Raw genomic sequence first — 18,106 nt, 5'->3', positions numbered from 1 at the left:
AGAGAGGAGCAAACGGTGCTTTAGGATTAGGAAAGGGGAAGGAAATCGGCTGTGGCCTTTCAAGGAAGCCATCCCGGCATTTGCCTGAAGCGATTTAAGTAAATCACTGAAAACCTAAATGAGGATGGCCGGATGCGGGACTGAACCGTCGTCCTCCCGAATGCGAGTCCAGTATGCCAAAAACTGCGCCACTTCGCTCGGTCGATTATTTTGCAATTCATTCGTAACACAGTACACCTGTTATCAAACTGCCCGTTGGCTTCTGTCTCTGGTTCTGCGGCCTTTGTTTGTTTGATGATTTTTCTGGCGTTTCGCCAGCTCTAATGGCTGGCATTGTCTGAGCTTCATCCTCCATTTCTGGTGGTGGACAGAAGCCAACAGACAGTTTGTCAACAAGAGGTCACAAAAACTGTAACAATTTTGTACAGTAGTTATCTTTACTTTTTCATATTTAAGTCTGTACGCGAAACCGATTGTCTGCTCTGATATGCTTCCGTTTTATTATCAAATAAATAATCACAGAATACAACTTATAGTACCTACTTAATTTGTATAGATTGAGAGATGCTGCTTTTTACTACCCCACGCAGAAGGCAGAGGCCCACAACGCGAAGAACGTACGTTGGAGGCTGAGGAACAAATTCTCGACTGCATCCACGAAGATCATACTCAGGGTATTAGAAGCACAGACAAATATTCTTATGTACTGAGCTACCGAGGCACGACTTCCAAACCACTCTCACAACAACACTTCGTCTCTCCTACTTTCTCAGCTTCACAGAAGACATTCTGCATAACTTTTGGAACTAGTGCTCCTGGGAGAAACGAAGGCAGAACACACTTCGCTGCAGAGTGAAAATTCACTTTGGAAACAATCTCCTCAGCTGGGGTAAGCCATTTTTTGGCAATATACTTTCTTCCGAGAGTGCTGATCCCTGGTATGCTTCCAAACTTCAGTGGAGTTTGGAAAGTAGGGGAGAGTACTGTCGGAAGTAAGGCTAGGAGGGTGGGGTGCGAGTCATGCACACCTGAGTCGGTAATAGCATTTGTCTGCAAAGGCTGAGGTTCCAAATAAGGTTCATAGCCGGCAGTACTGGATTAGTTACATGTAATGCACGGTACATCTTAATTTACCTCTAATTCTTCTCCCACCATACAGATGTTGGTGTCATTCTGTAAGCGACGTTTCACCTCCACGATGTTCCGGTACAGGGCCCGGCATCCGCCCTGCTCGAACACGGCCTGCAGTTGTACGGGGTCGTGCTGCCCCGCCTTCACGACCCCCAGGTGGCTGAATTCACTTCCCGCCATCAGCAGCACTTCCACAGCAGACCAGCATTTGCGCTCCCAGGCGTACCTCACCGGCGTCCACCCGAGCAGGCCGTCCTCTGCAGACAGTGTGCCCTCCCCCGCGCGTCTGCACAGTTGCCGCAGCAGAGGGAGCGACCCGTGGGCCACCGCCAGGTGCAGCGCGTTGCGCCCACACGCGTCTGTCTGCCTCCAGTCGGCACCCCCGGCCAGCAGCGCCCTCATCTCGCCCTCGTCGCCACTCGACAGGGCCTCCAGCACCGCCTCCAGCAGTGGCCGGCCCCTCACTGCCCTGCGGTCGAAGGACTCTCGAAAGAAATCCAGTCTCTCGTTGAGGTAGGCCTTACGGCACACCACCGCACGGCTCCGATCTCCGTATCCGAGGAAGCACCACTTGGCGAGGAAGTGTTCGGCGAACGTCCTGTGCAGGAACTGCGGTCTGTGGATGTACTCGTACACGATTCCGGCTTTCACGAAGTCACCCCTATCGTACCATGACATTCCCCGTACGTCTCCGATGTGCAACAGAACCCACGCCGCGAGGAGCATCAGCTGTTCTTCGTGCTTCTGCTGCGCCTTCTCGACCTCTCTCCTCTTCCCGGGAGCGGAAAAGTTGTCACCCCATTTTTCCTCGTACAGCCTCCTAAATTTATTTCGGAAGAAAGCTTCGTACAGAGTCACAACGTCATACGCCTCATCAATTTCCTGCGACAGATTTACAAACATTTCAGCAAACAGGGGGATCCTCAGAAGATTCCTCAAGTTCTTGTTGAGAACACTGACGGCTGGGATGTTTCCCTTCGAGGAATGGCTCGTGAAGAAATATTCTAGCTCCGATTCACTGAAAGGCTCCAGCGTGTGTGCCGACTTTCTCCTCCGAGCCTGTAAGAAAAACACCGGTTGTGGCCTCGTCGTCACCAGTAGCTTTCCCTTGCGTGGAGACAGCAGAGGCAGCACCTCGAGGCACTTGTGGAAATAGTCCGGGCACACCTCGTCGAAGCCGTCCACGAGACAAACGACTTGCGTGGACTGCAGCAGGCAGTGTCTAAGCAGGGTGTACTCCAGTTCACCTAGAACGCCCTCGTTAAACACTGTCCGCCTCAAGATGTCTTCCGCAGCACTCACACCGTTCTTACTGTGGTCTAAAACTGTGTAAAACTTAAATAGATTAACTCGCAATAGCCAGCAGGAAGGGACCTTCTCTTTTATTTTTTCCGCCACGTGTGACAGCATCTTCGACTTGCCCACTCCGGGCTTCCCCTTCACAATTATTGTGTTGCTGCCGGTACCTTTGGAGTGCTCTTTCTCTCGCATCTTAACCAGAGTGGAGAAAAACTCTTCCGTCAACACCCGCTGGTCCACGAGCTTCCTGGGCACGTAGTGCGCGGGCAGTGTTTCCAGCTCCTGGCCCATCCTCAGAGGCTGCGACAGCTGCGCCAGAGCCAGCAAGAGTGCCGGCTCGCCGTCCAGCAGTGACTGGAGGGCGTCGACGTCCGCCACCAGGTCCTGCAGGCGGCATCCGTAGCGGTCCCCGTTTAACGCGACACTAATGTTCAGGAAGTTGTTCCAGCTGTCGCCGCTGATGTCAGCTGTGCGGCAAGTGTCGCTGAAGCAGTGGCTGCCCCTCCACGACACAACGACGAAGCGGCGATGACTTCGGTGTTCACTTTGCATCTCGTTCGTAAGCTCATCCAGAATCGCAGAGCTATCTTCAGTCTCATCATCTACAATCACCTGAATATAGTTGAAACAGATCAGTTAGACACAAATATATTCAAAAATGAAACTTCCTGGCAGATTAAAATTGTGTGAAGGTAGGAGGCGAGGTACTGGCAGAAGTAAAGCTGTGAGGACGGGACGTGAGTCGTGCATGGGTAGCTCAGTTGGTAGAGCACTTGCCCGCGAAAGGCAAAGGTCCAGATTTCGAGTCTCGGTTCGGCACACAGTTTTAATCTGCCAGGAAGTTTCATATCAGCGCACACTCCGTTGCAGAGTGAAAATCTCAATCTCTATATTCAAATATCTTTTTTTTTAAAATACGGCTTGCATAATTATTTCAGAATTTTCGCATACTGAAATTTACACTACTTATTCACAACATAAAACAGCTTTAAACGTCTTGTTTCTCTTCAGAAGAATCAATTTACACATTTTTGTTCTATCTCTATATGATTCCATTTTCACTTCGTAGTAATTAAACTTGATAAGATCTATTGGCACTAAGAACCACCATTACTCCCAGGGAACTAATACACTATGTGGTCAAAAGTATACGGACAAAAACATACATTTTTCATGTTAGGTGCATTGGGCTGCCACCTGTTGCCAGGTACTCCATATCTGAGACCTCAGTAGGCATTAGACATCGTCAGAGAGCAGAATGGGGCGCTCTGCGGAACTCACGAACTTTGAACGCGGTCAGGTGATTGTCACTTGTGTCATACATCTGTAAGCGAGATATCCACACTCCGTAACATCCCTAGGTCCACTGTATGCGATGTCAGTGAAGTGGAGATGTTGTGTACATAGTTCCGCGTAGTCAGCGCGTACACAACTTTCCCACTAGAGCGAGCGCTGCTGATCACAACAGCGCAGGCGCAGCGCTCGTCCGTCTCCGCACTACGAGATGGCGCTGTCTGAGAGACGGACCAACTTCTGCTTCCGCCGATCCGCGTATTAATACGTAACGCAGCCAGTGAGATTGCTGCTAACGTAGAACCTTTTCTCCTTGCAGATCACACTCGCGCAGTGATACATGAACGCGCGAGGTATTATAACGAGTGTACAGACCTCCAATTAGTCAGTCTGCATTTGTCTGCCCCTGTCTGTACCAGTCTGCGTTAGTCTGTACCAGTCTATAGTAAAGTTTCAGTCTGCGCCTAATAAGATTACCATATTCCTGTACATAGCCATGAACATACAGGGCTATTACAAATGACTGAAGCGATTTCATAAATTCACTGTAGCTCCATTCATTGACATATGGTCACGACACACTACAGATACGTAGAAAAACTCATAAAGTTTTGTTCGGCTGAAGCCGCACTTCAGGTTTCTACCGCCAGAGCGCAGTGAGACAAAATGGCGACAGGAGCCGAGAAAGCGTATGTCGTGCTTGAAATGCACTCACATCAGTCAGTCATAACAGTGCAACGACACTTCAGAACGAAGTTCAACAAAGATCCTCCAACTGCTAACTCCATTCGGCGATGGTATGCACAGTTTAAAGCTTCTGGATGCCTCTGTAAGGGGAAATCAACGGGTCGACCTGCAGTGAGCGCCGAGTGTGGGAGGAACTTGATTATCGGCTTTATGTCTGCCGAATCACTAAAGGGGCACATATCGAACATTTGTGAATGCCTAAAAAAACATTTTGAGTTTTTGTATGTGTGTGCAAAGCATTGTGAAAATATCTCAAATAATAAAGTTATTGTAGAGCTGTGAAATCGCTTCAATCATTTGTAGTAACTCTGTAAATGTATAGATATATGTATGTATCAGATATATATGTGAGAATAAGATTAACGTACCAATACCAAAGGAACTTCAGATTGTCAATTGTAAATAGCATCCAGAACCAAGTTAAGTAATTTTTATGCTTGTTATTATTTTAATAAATGTGTGTGAAAATTAATCAAGTTCTGTTTAAAGTTGGTCACCGTCAATCTGCTACTCTAAGCGTGCAAGTGGCATTTATATCGTCTGACCTAACGGCAGAAGATAAACACGCCACGATAAGACCACGAGACATATTGCTGACACTCCTCTACTTCGTTAGAGCGACAAGTCAAATAATCTGATGGTGTGTGTAGTGAAGGCCTTACAGTACGCACACCACAGGAGACGTGAAGGGACACGTACAGAACAAACGCGTATAGCCCACCCTGACAGAGGCCGCCGACAATTCAAGAGGGTTGGAATGTGTAATAAGCAGAAATCTATACAGACCATCACACAGGAATTCCAAACTGCATCTGGATCCACTGCAAGTACTATGTCAGTCAGGCGGGAGGTGAGAAAACTTGTATTTCATGGTCGAGCGGCTGCTCTTATACCACACATCACACCGGTAAATGCCAAACGACGCCTCGCTTGGTGTATGGAGCGTAAAACATTGGACTAATGAAAAGTGGAAAAACGTTGTGTGGAGAGACGAATAACGGTGCACAATGTGGCGATCCGATGGCAGGGTGTGGGTATGGCGAATGCCCGGTGAACGTCATCTGCCAGCGTGTGTAGTGCCAACAGTAAAATTCGGAGGCGGTGATGTTATGGTGTGGTCGTGTTTTCCATGGAGGGGGCTTGTACCCCTTGTTGTTTTGCATGGCACTATCACAGCACAGGCCTACATTGATGTTTTAAGCACCTTCTTGCTTCCCACTGTTGAAGAGCAATTCGGCGATGGCGATTGCATCTTTCAACACGATCGAGCACCTGTTTATAACGCACGGCCTGTGGCGGAGTGGTTACACGACAATAACATCCCTGTAATGGACTAGCCTGCACAGAGTCCTGTCTGAATCCTATAGAATACCTTTGGGATGTTTCGGAACGCCGACTTCGTGCCAGGCCCCACCGACCGACGTCGATACCTCTCCTCAGTGCAGTACTCCGTGAAGGATGGGCTGCTATTTCCCAAAAAACCTTCGAGCACCTGATTGAACGTATGCCTGCGAGAGTGGAAGCTGTCATCAAGTTTAAGGGTGAGCCAACACCAAACTGAATTCCAGCATTACCGATGGAGGCCGCCACGAACTTGTAAGTCATTTTTAGTCAGGTGCCCAGATACTTTTGATCACATAGTGTAGATTTTGTGGGGGACAAAAGCACTGAAATAGTCTGTGTTAGGCGAAACAGTTTATTGTAGAAATATTCCATTCAACACCTATTTTAGTAATACTGTATGTTTCTAGCACTAGTGCTGTTATAACACTCCATAAAATCAGTATCTTGTAAACGTGATTTAAATGTTCAAGGAAGTCGTATTCTGTGACTCAATAAACGACACAAAAATATCTTACACTGTTTCAGTGCTAACTACAATGATCGTTTCACTGTATAGTATTTAATAATAGTAAACAAGAAAACAGCTCTGCTTCGTGGGCCATAGACAACAGTAATGCTAAAACAATTTCGGTAAATATGAAGCAGTTGGAGGTCAAAGACATACTGCCCAGAGTATATTCGTTTTGAATCTATTACTCAGAAATCAAAAATGTATCCTAGGCGATTAGTTTTCACCTTCGTAGACTTTAAATAAGCTTATGACCCAGTGGACCGTAACAGCCCCTTCAAAATTCTAAAGGAGTTAGGCCTAGACCTCAAAGTCAGTGCACTTATTAGACAAATAGATTGTGCAAAATCTAACGTAAGGTTCAGGGAAAATTTTCAGCATACAGGAATATGACAAGATGGTGGAGTGCCTCCATTAATTTCCGTCTGTCTCTCTCAAAAATTATCGAAAACTTGAACAAATCAAAGGTTAAAATGGAACAAAGACTCTGGTTAAGAAGAGCCATTACCATGGTAGTCAGATCAGCTCTTGCATAATAACCTATCATTCTGATTTGATACATTCCAACAGATCAAAGCGAGTACATATTCTTAAAGAAACAAAAGAAAGGGAAAGAATCCATACCTCGTCATAAAAGGAAATGTAAGTGTTTGGCATCCAAAAAAAAAGAGAGAGCTTCTCTATTTTTTGGCGAAATCATTTAAGACACTAGCATATAAAATATTGTTTATGAAATTCAGTACCACAAAAACTGAAACAGCACTTAGACTTACAGAAGATATTTACGATAAAAGATGCATCGGAGAATGCACAAAGCTAAGAGGTTGTAATATGATAATCAAATACTAGTGTTTTATGGAGCTGAAACGTTCATTTTAAACAGATGCACTGAATAAATCCAAAAACATCTGGGGAAGCTGTGGAGTTCTGCAAAACTCGCAACAAAGCTAAATCTGGAACAATGTTATTGATCACTGCAGTAAAAGAGGCCTGTAAGAAGAAGAGGTGACACAACGGGAAAGAAAATTTTGTAGCAGAAAATTCATGGCCACGTAGTCAGATAGTCGTTAGGTGTTTATTGCCTAATTTTCAGCTTTCCCGTGTTTATTTCCAGATGAGATGGCCTTTGGAGACCTTCAGTAATTTAAGACTGTAGTAATTTTCATTAAGGAATTCAGTGCTACAGATGGAGAGTTTGCTTAAGGAGCTGTAATGTGACAACATTATGAGGAGCGATGAATTACAGACTATACAAGATGGTCAGAAAGAATCTGAGAAACTTTTCAGGGTGTTGCATGGTAAGGTGTGCTGAAAAATTATTGTTAAGAAAAAAATTCGATACATTGCGACGTTTCAAAATTAATTAGCATTTAAGTTAGCAACCCGTTGCTTGTGCAAAGCCAAACGACCCGCCATAGACGGTGTTGCCAAATGTGTTCTTCGTTTCGTTTCCTAAAACCAAACAAGAGAGCGATACAAAATTTGGACATGACGATATTAAGGGCCGAACCAGAGCCAAATGCTGAGCTATCGCGTGCGCTATCACCAACAATATGAGAATAACTGACACTAAGCGTATCTGACGGGGAGCGTGAACTTCCGCTCAGCTTTCTGGTTGGCTAACTTCAATGCTGATTGACTCGGATACGACGCGACGTATCCAAGTTTTTTCTTGGCAGTTATTTCGGATCGCACCTACCCTTACAAGCTTTACAGACTGTTCCTGACCGCCCTCCGTATGAGTCAAAACATTATGACCATTGCCCACAGCGAGACTGAACGCCGAATGATGACGCTGCAGTCATATGACAGGCTGAGCAAAGTATACTAGTGCAGCAGAGACTAATGGGGAACTATCATATCGACGATACAAACGGCAGTTGAGGTAATCCACAGATGTAAGCGACCCTGACAAATAGCATGTTGCTATGGCCCAGCATCTGGGAACGTGTATCTCGGAAATAGCGAAACTTGGCTGTTCGTAACTGCATCTATGGAAAATGGTTAAACGGCGGTGGAACCACGAGCAGGCGCCAAGCTGACTGACCTCCACGCCTCGTCACAGAACGTGGAGGGCAAAGGCTTGACCACCCAGGACAGAAATGATGACAGAGTACAAGGCTGGTGCAGGCACAAGTGTTTGGAAGCTCACCATTCAGCCACGTTTTTGAACACGGAGCTTCGCAGACAGGACCCCTATGTGTTATCTGCATCTACACTACTGGCAATTAAAATTGCTACACCGAGAAGAAATGCAGACGATAAATGAGTATTCATTGGACAATTTGGGTGCATAGGTCCTGTGAAATCAGTACCCAGAACAACCATTGGGCATTGAGTCAAACAGAGCTTGGATGGCGTGTACAGGTACAGCTGCCCATGCAGCGTCAACACGATACCACAGTTCATCGAGAGTAGTGACAGGCTTATTGTGAAGAGTCAGTTGCTCGGCTACCATTGACCAGACGTTTTCAATTGATGAGAGATCTGGAGAATGTGCTGGCCAGGACAGCAGTAGAACATTTTCTGTATCCAGAAATGCCCGTACAGGATCTGCAACATGCAGTCGTGCATTATCCTGCTGAAATGTAGGGTTTCGAAGGGATCGAATGAAGAGTAGAGCCACGTCCAATGTTCAAAGTGCCGTCAATACGAACAAGAGGTGACCGAGACGTGTAACCGATGGCACCCCATACCATCACGGGGGGGGGGGGGGGGGGGGGGGATACGCCAATATGGCGATGACGAATACACGCTTCCAATGTGCGTTCACCGCGATGACGCCAAACACGGATGCGACCATCATGATGCTGTAAACAGAACCTGGATTCATCCGAAAAAATTACGTTTTGCCATTCGTGCACCTAGGTTCGTTGTTCAGTACACTACCTCAGGCGCTCCTGTCTGTGATACAGCGTCAAGGGTAACCGCAGCCTTGGTCTCCGACCTGATAGTCCATGAAGCTGCAAACGTCGTCAAACTGTTCGTGTAGATGGTTGTTGTCTTGACTCAGGGATCGAGACGTGGCTGCACGATCCGTTACAACCATGCGGATAAGATGCCTGTCACATCGACTGCTAGTGATAGGAGGCCGTTGGGATCCAGCACGGCGTTCCGTATTGCCCTCCTGAAACCACCGATTCCATATTCTGCTAACAGTCATTGGATCTCGACCAACGCGACCAGCAATGTCGCGATACGATAAACCGCAATCGAGATAGGCCTCAATCCGACCTTTATCAAAGTCGGAAACGTGACGGTACGCATTTCTTCTCCGTACACGAGGCATCACAACAACTTTTCACCAGGCAACGCCGGTCAACAGCTGTTTGTGTAAGAGAACTCGGTTGGAAACTTTCCTCATGTCAGCACGTTATAGGTGTCGCCACCGGCGCCAATCTTTTGTGAATGCTCTGAAAAGCTAATCATTTGCATATCACAGCATCTTTTCCCTGTCGGTTAAATTTCGCTTCTGTGGTGCAGCAATTTTAATGGCCAGTAGTGTATATCTACATGATACTCCACAATCCGCCATAATGCGCGTGGCAGAGGGTGCCCCATACCACTACTAGTCATTTTCCTTCCTGTTTCACTCGCAAACAGAGGGAGGGAAAAACGACTGTATATGTTTCCGTATCAGCCCTAATTACTCGCATCTCATCTTCGTGGTTCTTACACGCAATGTGTGTTGGAGGCGGGAGAATCGTTCTCCAGTTAGCTTCAAATGCCGGTTATCTATTCTCAATAGTGTTCCTCATAAAGAATGTCCTTCCTTCCAGGGATTCCCATTGGAGTTCCCGAAGAACCTCCGTACATTTTCATGTTGTTCAAATCTATCAGTCACAAATCTAGCAACTTACCTCTGAACTTATCTGATGTCTTCCTTTAGTCTGACCTGGTACAGATACCGAATGCTCGAGGTCATCATGATGACTCAACGACATCATCAGTTATGATTCAGTGGTCAAGGGTCACTTAGACTTGACCGTGGGTCAGTCGAAACGTATCTCCTGGTCAGATGAATCTCGCTCCTCACTACACACAATCGGTGGTCATGTCCAGAGATGCCGGCATTCAAGCGAATGCCTGTGCGAAACATTCGCTGTGCCATGATAGGACGCTGGTAGTGGCAGTATTGTGCTATGATAGAGGTTCTTCTGGACTTCCAGGGGACCTCTGGTGGTAATCCAAACCACTATGAGACCTGTGGACTAGTTACTATTGTGGACCACCTGCATTCCTTCGTGCTACATGTCCTCCCCGAGGGCCGTGACATCTCCAGCAGAATATCGGTTCCTGTCACAAGGACAGAATTGTGCTGCAGTGGTATTAGGAGCGTGTTAGTTAACTCATGTAGATGTTTTGGCAACAAAATGCACCAGTTCTGAAGTAAGTCGATGGGACACATACGAGACGCTATGGGGTGCCAATATATATACATCAAAAAAAGTTTTGCATCACCTCGGTTCCGAGAGTTCCGGAACCTATACAGAAAATTGGAATAGAGATCAACATAAACATCATTGCCGCACTTTTTATTGTTTATGAAAACCACACATTGAATGTTGTACCACCATACAGCGAGACCTTCAGAGGTGGTGGTCCAGATTGCTGTACACACCGGCACCTCTACTAACCAATAGCACGTCCTCTTACACTGATGCATGCCTGTATTCGTCATGGCATACTATCTACAAGTTCATCAAGGCACTGTTGGTCCAGATTGTCTCACTTCTCAACGGCGATTCGGCATAGATGCCTCAGAGTGGTTGGTGGGTCGCGTCGTACATAAACACCCATTTTCAATCTATCCCAGGCATGTTCGATAGGGTTCATGTCTGGAGAACATGCTAGCCACTCTAGTTAAGCGATGCCGTTATCCGGAAGTAAGTCATTCACAAGATGTGCGCACGATGGGGGCGCGAATTGTTGCCCATGAAGACGAATGCCTCCCCAATATGCTGCCGATATGGTCGCAATATCGGTCAGAGGATGTCATTCACATATCGTACAGCTGATATGGCACCTTCCATGACCACCAGCGGCGTACGTCGGCCCCACATAATGCGACCCCATAACAGCAGGGAACGTCCACCTTGCTGCACTCGCTGGGCAGTGTATCTAAGGCGTTCAGTCTGACTGTGTTGCCTCCAAACACGTCTCCGACGATTGTCTGGTTGAAGGCATATGCGACAGTCATCAGTGAAGAGAACTTGATGCCAATACCGAGCGGTCCATTCGGCATGTTGTTGGGCCCATCTGTACCGCACTACATGGTGTCGTGGTCGCAAAGATGGATCACGCCATGGACGTCGGGAGTGAAGTTGCGCATCATGCAGCGTATTGCGCACAGTTTAAGTCGTAACACGGTGTCCTGTTGCTGCACGACAAGCATTATTCAACATGATGGCGTTGCTGTCAGGGTTCCTCCGAGCCATAAGCCGTAGGTAGCGGTCATCCACTGCAGTAGTAGCCCTTGGACGGCTTGAACTAGGAATGTAATCAACAGTTCCAGTCTCTCTGTATCTACTCCATCTCCAAGCAAAATCGCTTTGGTTCACTCCGAGATGCATGGACACTTCCCTTGTTGAGAGCCCTTCCTGGCGCAAAGTAACAATACGGACGCGATCGAACCGCGGTAATGAGCGTCTAGGCATGGTTGAACTACAGACAACAAGAATCATGTACCTACTTCCTGGTGGAATGGTTGGAACTGATCGGCCGTCGGACTCCCTCCGTCTAATAGGTGCTGCTGATGGATGGTTGTTTACATCTTTGGGCCGGTTTAGTGATATCTCTGAACGGTCATAGGAACTGTGTCTGTGATACAATATCCACAGTCAACGTCTATCTTCAGGAGTTCTGGGAACTGGGGTGATGCAAAACTTTTTTTGGTGTATAGAGGGAGAGAGAGAGAGACACACGTACACACTCATAAGTCATGCTCAGCCTACAGGCGTCACTGGATGCGGATATGGAGGGGCCTGTGGTCAAAGCAACTTATCTCGATGGATTTCTCCATTTACAGCCCATATATTTGCTAGGATGATCCCCTGTCCGTGTCTATTTACATACTTTTGTTACCAAGTCACGCGCTCGCAACACCATTAGGTGGCATCCTACGTCATGTGGTCAGCACACCGCTCTCCTGGCTGTATGTCAGTTTCCAAGATTGAAGCCACTACTTTTCTATCAAGTAGCACTTCAGGTTGCCTTACAAGGGCGGAGTGCACTCAGTTTGCCAACAGTGCATGGCAAACCGAATGGTCAGCCATCTAAGCTTTTTCCAAACTGTTGGATCGGATGCAGAGGACTTGTACCTTGACTGGCCCATCATATGCAATGATATATTACTACAAGCCTGCTGAAATGCTAGCATGTGTGCAGAAGTTTTTCCATACCAGACTGGAAGCAGTATTGCCACTGATAGTGTCGTTTTGAACACAACCTTTGATGGTCAATTGTCTCAATACTGGTCATAATCCACATAACTAGTGTACACACTTGTCTCGTTTAGTGTGTGCTACCACAGGTATCGTACAAGTGTTGGTATGGGGACTTCGCAAAATACGATATCTCATAAACGACTCTAACTAAAATCCTGCAACAAACACCACTGACATTCTGATTTACACTACTTTTAGTTTGTTAATGTCAATAGGCACTGTTCCATTCAAAACGTACATGTTTGCACAAAAAATTTACTTTCTAAGTAACATTAAAACAGGTTTACTGGCTAGCAATACAAGCCCCTGACTAGCAATACATTCTGTGAAAGCCACACATCAATAGCACTTTCCAATTCCGCAATATTTGTGGTGCAAATTTTAGGTGATACATCCTGTATACAGGGTGTTACAAATATGTACGGCCACACTTTCGCGAAACATTCCTCACACACAAAGAAAGAAAATATGTTATGTGGACATGTGTCCAGAAACGCTTACTTTCCATGTTAGAGCCCATTTTATTACTTCTCTTCAAATTATATTAATCATGGAATGGAAACACACAGCAACAGAACGTACCAGCGGGACTTCAAACACTTTGGTACAGGAAATGTTCAAAATGTCCTCCGTTAGCGAGGATACATGCATCCACCCTCCGTCGCATGGAAAACCTGATGCGCTGATGCAGCCCTGGAGAATGGCCTATTGTATCACAGCCGTCCACAATACGAGCACGAAGAGTCTCTACATTTGGAACCGGTGTTGCGTAGACAAGAGCTTTCAAATGCCCCCATAAATGAAAGTCAAGACGGTTGAGGTCAGGAGAGCGTGGAGGCCATGGAATTGGTCCGCCTCTACCTATCCATCGGTCACTGAATCTGTTGTTGAGGAGCGTGCGAACACTTCGACTGAAATGTGCAGGAGCTCCATCGTGCATGAACCACATGTTGTGTCGTACTTGTAAAGGCACATGTTCTAGTAGCACAGGTAGAGTATCCCGTATGAAATCATGATAACGTGCTCCATTGAGCGTAGGTGGAAGAACATGGGGACCAATCAAGACATCACTAAACGTTCACAGAAAATCTGTGTTGATGACTTGATTGCACAATTGCGTGCGGATTCTCGTCAGCCCGCACATGTTGAGCGTGAAAATTTACAATTTGATCACGTTGGAATGAAGCCTCATCCGTAAAGAGAACATTTGCACTGAAATGAGGATTGACACATTGTTGGATGAACCATTCGCAGAAGTGTACCCGTGGAGGCCAATCAGCTGCTGATAGTGCCTGCACACGCTGTACATGGTACCGAAACAACTGGTTCTCTCGTAGCACTCTCCATACAGTGACGTGGTCAACGTTACCTTGTACAGCAGCAACTTCTCTGGCGCTGACATTAGGGTTATCGTCAACTGCACGAAGAATTGCCTTGTCCTTTGCAGGTGTCCTCGTTGTTCTAGATCTTCCCCAGTCGTGAGTCATAGGCTAGAATATTCCGTGCTCCCTAAGACGCCGATCAATTGCTTCGAACGTCTTCCTGTCGAGACACCTTCGTTCTGCAAAATTTGTCTCGATACAAACGTGCTCCGCCACGGCTATTGCCCCGTGCTAATCCATACATCAAATGGGCATCTGCCAACTCCGCATTTGTAAATATTGCACTGACTGCAAAACCACGTTCGTGATGAACACTAACCTGTTGATGCTACGTACTGATGTGCTTGATGCTAGCTAGTACTGTAGAGCAATGAGTCGCATGTCAACACAAGCACCGAAGTCAACATTACCTTCCCTCAATTGGGCCAACTGGCGGTGAATCGAGGAAGTACAGTACATACTGACGAAACTAAAATGAGCTCTAACATGGAAATTAAGCGTTTCCGGACACATGTCCAGATAACATCTTTTCTGGGGTTACGAAAACCAGGGATTTACAATATACCTTGTCAATGTGGCATGTCCTACATTGGCCAGACGACAAGAACTGTGGAGATCAGGTGCAAAGAACATCAGAGGCACACTAGATTAAGACAGGTGACTAAGTCAGCCATTGCTGAACACTGTCTAGAGCTAGATCATGCCATGAAGTATGAGGATACCAAGATTCTAGCACAAACACCCAGATTTTGGGACAGTGTCATAAGAGAATCGATTGAGATTAAAATGGCTGACGATCTTATGAATCGTGACACAGGGTACCAGCTAAGCAGAGCCTGGGATCCGGCTCTGGAATTGTTAAAGGAGCAACGGGGCCAGCTGCAACACTACACAAACAGAAGAACCAGAGACATGGAGATGGTAAACGAGCCCCTGACGGACTGCCAGGAGCACCAGACCGAAGATGGAACACCCAGAAGTGGGACTGGTGGGCGCGGACCGCAGAGGGAACATCCAGAGCCTCAGCAGATGAAAAACGGAGCGGCAACGCTCCAACAAGTCGTGGTGAGCGGGCGCGGACCGCAGGGGGAACGCCTGGTACCCCAGACCGTAGATGAAACCCCCAGGAGCGGGTTTGGTGGGCGCGGACCGCAGAGGGAACACCTAGAACCGCAGCGGACGGAAAACGGAGCAGCAACGCTCCAGCAGGTCACAGGGAATGGGCGCGGACCACAGAGGAAGCGCCTGCAGCCGTTGGTGGAGGGGGAAGTCCATAGGCATAAATACTGGACCAGGTCCACTCGAGAAGCAGTCTCAGGTCGCACCTGATGAAGGTCTCGAGCTACGTGACCGAAATATCGTGCAAGTACGACGCTGATATCCGGCAGAACACCCGACAACCCAAGATGTCATTAGATCGCCGGGAAAGCCTGAAGAGTTACATCTTTTCTTTATTTATGTGTGTGAGGAATGTTTCCTGAATGTTTGGCCGTACCTTTTTGTAACACCCTGTATATGTATTCCATCTGATAAAGTATTAGTTGATTACCATCTCACACTATTTTCAATCTTTTTGATGATGACCAATAGTTGCTGACAGTGGTTAGTAAAATAAAATATGTTCTTTGATTGCATCAAATGTCAAGTTAAAATAACAATTTTTTACTAGCTTCCATCACTCTGAAACTTACCAGCCATCGGCAGTACGGTCCCCAACAGCGGAGAATCCGGTGTCGCAGCAATCTGAATCGGTCCACAGCCACCATGATGTGCGTTTCATTAGCCAGTGCCTGGTGAATCTTCGTAGCAGAGAGAGCCTCCATTTGCCTTCCTGGAGGCCTCAACCACGCTGGGTTACACGACTCCACGTAGCTCCGAACATTTTCCACATTGCAGTACTCCAGTCTGGTGGTAACTACTCTGCACTCGGTCACCTGCTTCCTGACGTATTCGTCCACGAGTGCCTGCCATGTGCTCCAAGCACTCGTCAAACACGCGCTCTGGTTGTTCATCCAGTCCCTGATGCTCTTGCACAAGCTGTCACACAAGGTTTCGCATAGGTCACCGGCGCCCAGCAATTCTTCCAGCTCCCTGCAAATGTCGCCTACAATGTTATTAGAACTGCTCTGCTGGCACAGCAGGTAGAAATTCTCCACAAAGCTGATGTCCTCATGGACTGCCTTCCAAACCTGTTCGTTGTTCGGTTTGAGCTTGTACAGGTGGCCACCAGTCTCTAGCAGCTCCAGACCTGGGAAGGTGCCCTCATACTGGCGCTCAAGTATGTCGAGGCTACTGTCGCCCAGACAGGCGTTCGTCAACAGGGCGAATGTGGCTCTGTTCGTATCCAGTGTCTGGCTAATTTCTCTGTAAGAGGTGCAGTACATCCTGAGCCCGAAGTCGCATTTCGTGGCCTTTGACAGCCACGCGCCACTGTGTACGGTCATGGCCGTCGAGGAGGTCTTGTGCTTGAGCTGGACGAGCAGGGTGTTCACCTCATTTTGTCCCTCAGGTCGCCATACCAACACCACGTCATCGAACTTCCCAGCATCGCCATTGTTGGCACACAACTGAAAGTGTAGCCCATACCGCACGCAGCGGAGGAAGACCAGGGCCAGCAGGCGCTCCTCGTACCGGTCCCCCTCTCCTGTAGAGTGTGGTCCTTTATTGTATTCCAGAGCAGCAGACCTACAACAAGCAAGATGATAACGATGATGATGATGATAGTGATTATGACGATGGTTTTCGTGTGCTCAAGGGCGAGGGTAAAACACCCTTGCTGTATATGAATGTATGCATATACGAGGGTAATCCCAAAAGTAAGGCCTCCTATTTTTTCATAAGTACATAGACCTGTTTATTTCTACAATGGCTTACGTCAGTTTACAGCTTGGACATTTAGTTATTTTTCGACCTAATCAGCATTCCTGTCGATGTATTTTTGTAGACGCTGTGGCAGGTTTTGTTTGCCCATGTCGTACCAGCTCGCCGCCGTGCTGTTCAGAAAGTTATGAACCTTTTCTTTCACCTCGTCATCGGAGCTGAATCGCTGGGACCACAGTTAACACTGGCAGGTACTGTGAGACTCTGAAAAAACTCAAACGGGCAATTCAGAACCCGAGAAGAGGAATGTTGAGCAACGGCGCACACATTCTCCGACAACGCTCGCCCACACATAGCTCGGCAAACCGTTGCTCTCCTGCAACAGTTTCAGTGGAACATAATCACCCACCCACCCTATAGTCCTGACTTGGCGCCAGTGACTATCACCTGTTCCCTAGGTTAAAAGAACGTTTGGCCGGAAAGTGAAGTGAAAGAAGAGGTTCGCAACTTTCTGAACAGCATGGCGGCGAGGTGGTATGACATGGGCATACAAAAACTGCCACAGCATCTACAAAAATGCATCGGCAGAAATGGTGATTATGTCGAAAAATAGCTAAATGTTCAAGCTGTAAACTGATGCAAAACATTGTAGAAACAAACAGGTCTATGTGCGTATAAAAAAATAGGAGGCTTTACTTTTGGGATTATCCTCGTAGCTCAAAGTAACATGAAAAAGTATAGTTTACAGATTTATCATAACAGTATTAAATTTACAATGGTACCATTTTTCTAGATAGGAAGCCTGCTTGTCAGTGCAATCGGTCGATCATTGCACAAGTTTTCCGATACCATTAGAAAAGTAGAAACAAGTTTTTCATTTCAGCAGCAAATGATGTACGAACCACTCACTTGTTCCACCTCTCCCTTCACTGGAGGTAACTGGATGGCCTCTTAAATGACGGCTGCTATCTTGTCTGCAACCTAATGGCTAGCGCCATCAAAATTTAAAATTAAATATTCTGTTGTGTCATCTCCCTTACAGTCGTGCATGACGGAGATGTAAATGGCTTGTTTGGCTGAATCACCTGATGGACAGCTGCGATGAGTTAAGGCAACATTCATCTCTCAGACTTCGA

The 18,106-nt window shown here is 47.0% G+C and overlaps 1 protein-coding gene across 1 annotated transcript in view; it reads right to left on the bottom strand.

The window, feature by feature from the left end:
* Nucleotides 1–18,106, bottom strand: part of LOC124770387 — a 98,489-nt gene that overhangs the window by 26,937 nt on the left and 53,446 nt on the right. Inside the window, exons 3-4 of the mRNA XM_047249213.1 lie at nt 15,842–16,835; nt 1,135–3,042 (exon numbers count right to left, since the gene is read on the bottom strand). Coding sequence (XP_047105169.1) covers nt 1,135–3,042; nt 15,842–16,835 — 2,902 coding nt within the window. The remainder of the gene's footprint in view (nt 1–1,134; nt 3,043–15,841; nt 16,836–18,106) is intronic.

Source organism: Schistocerca piceifrons, unplaced genomic scaffold, assembly GCF_021461385.2.
Source record: "Schistocerca piceifrons isolate TAMUIC-IGC-003096 unplaced genomic scaffold, iqSchPice1.1 HiC_scaffold_822, whole genome shotgun sequence".
NCBI classification, from domain to species: Eukaryota; Metazoa; Arthropoda; class Insecta; order Orthoptera; family Acrididae; genus Schistocerca; species Schistocerca piceifrons.
The sequence above is the reverse complement of the archived record's forward strand: the minus strand, read 5'-3'. Positions and strand labels throughout refer to the sequence as shown.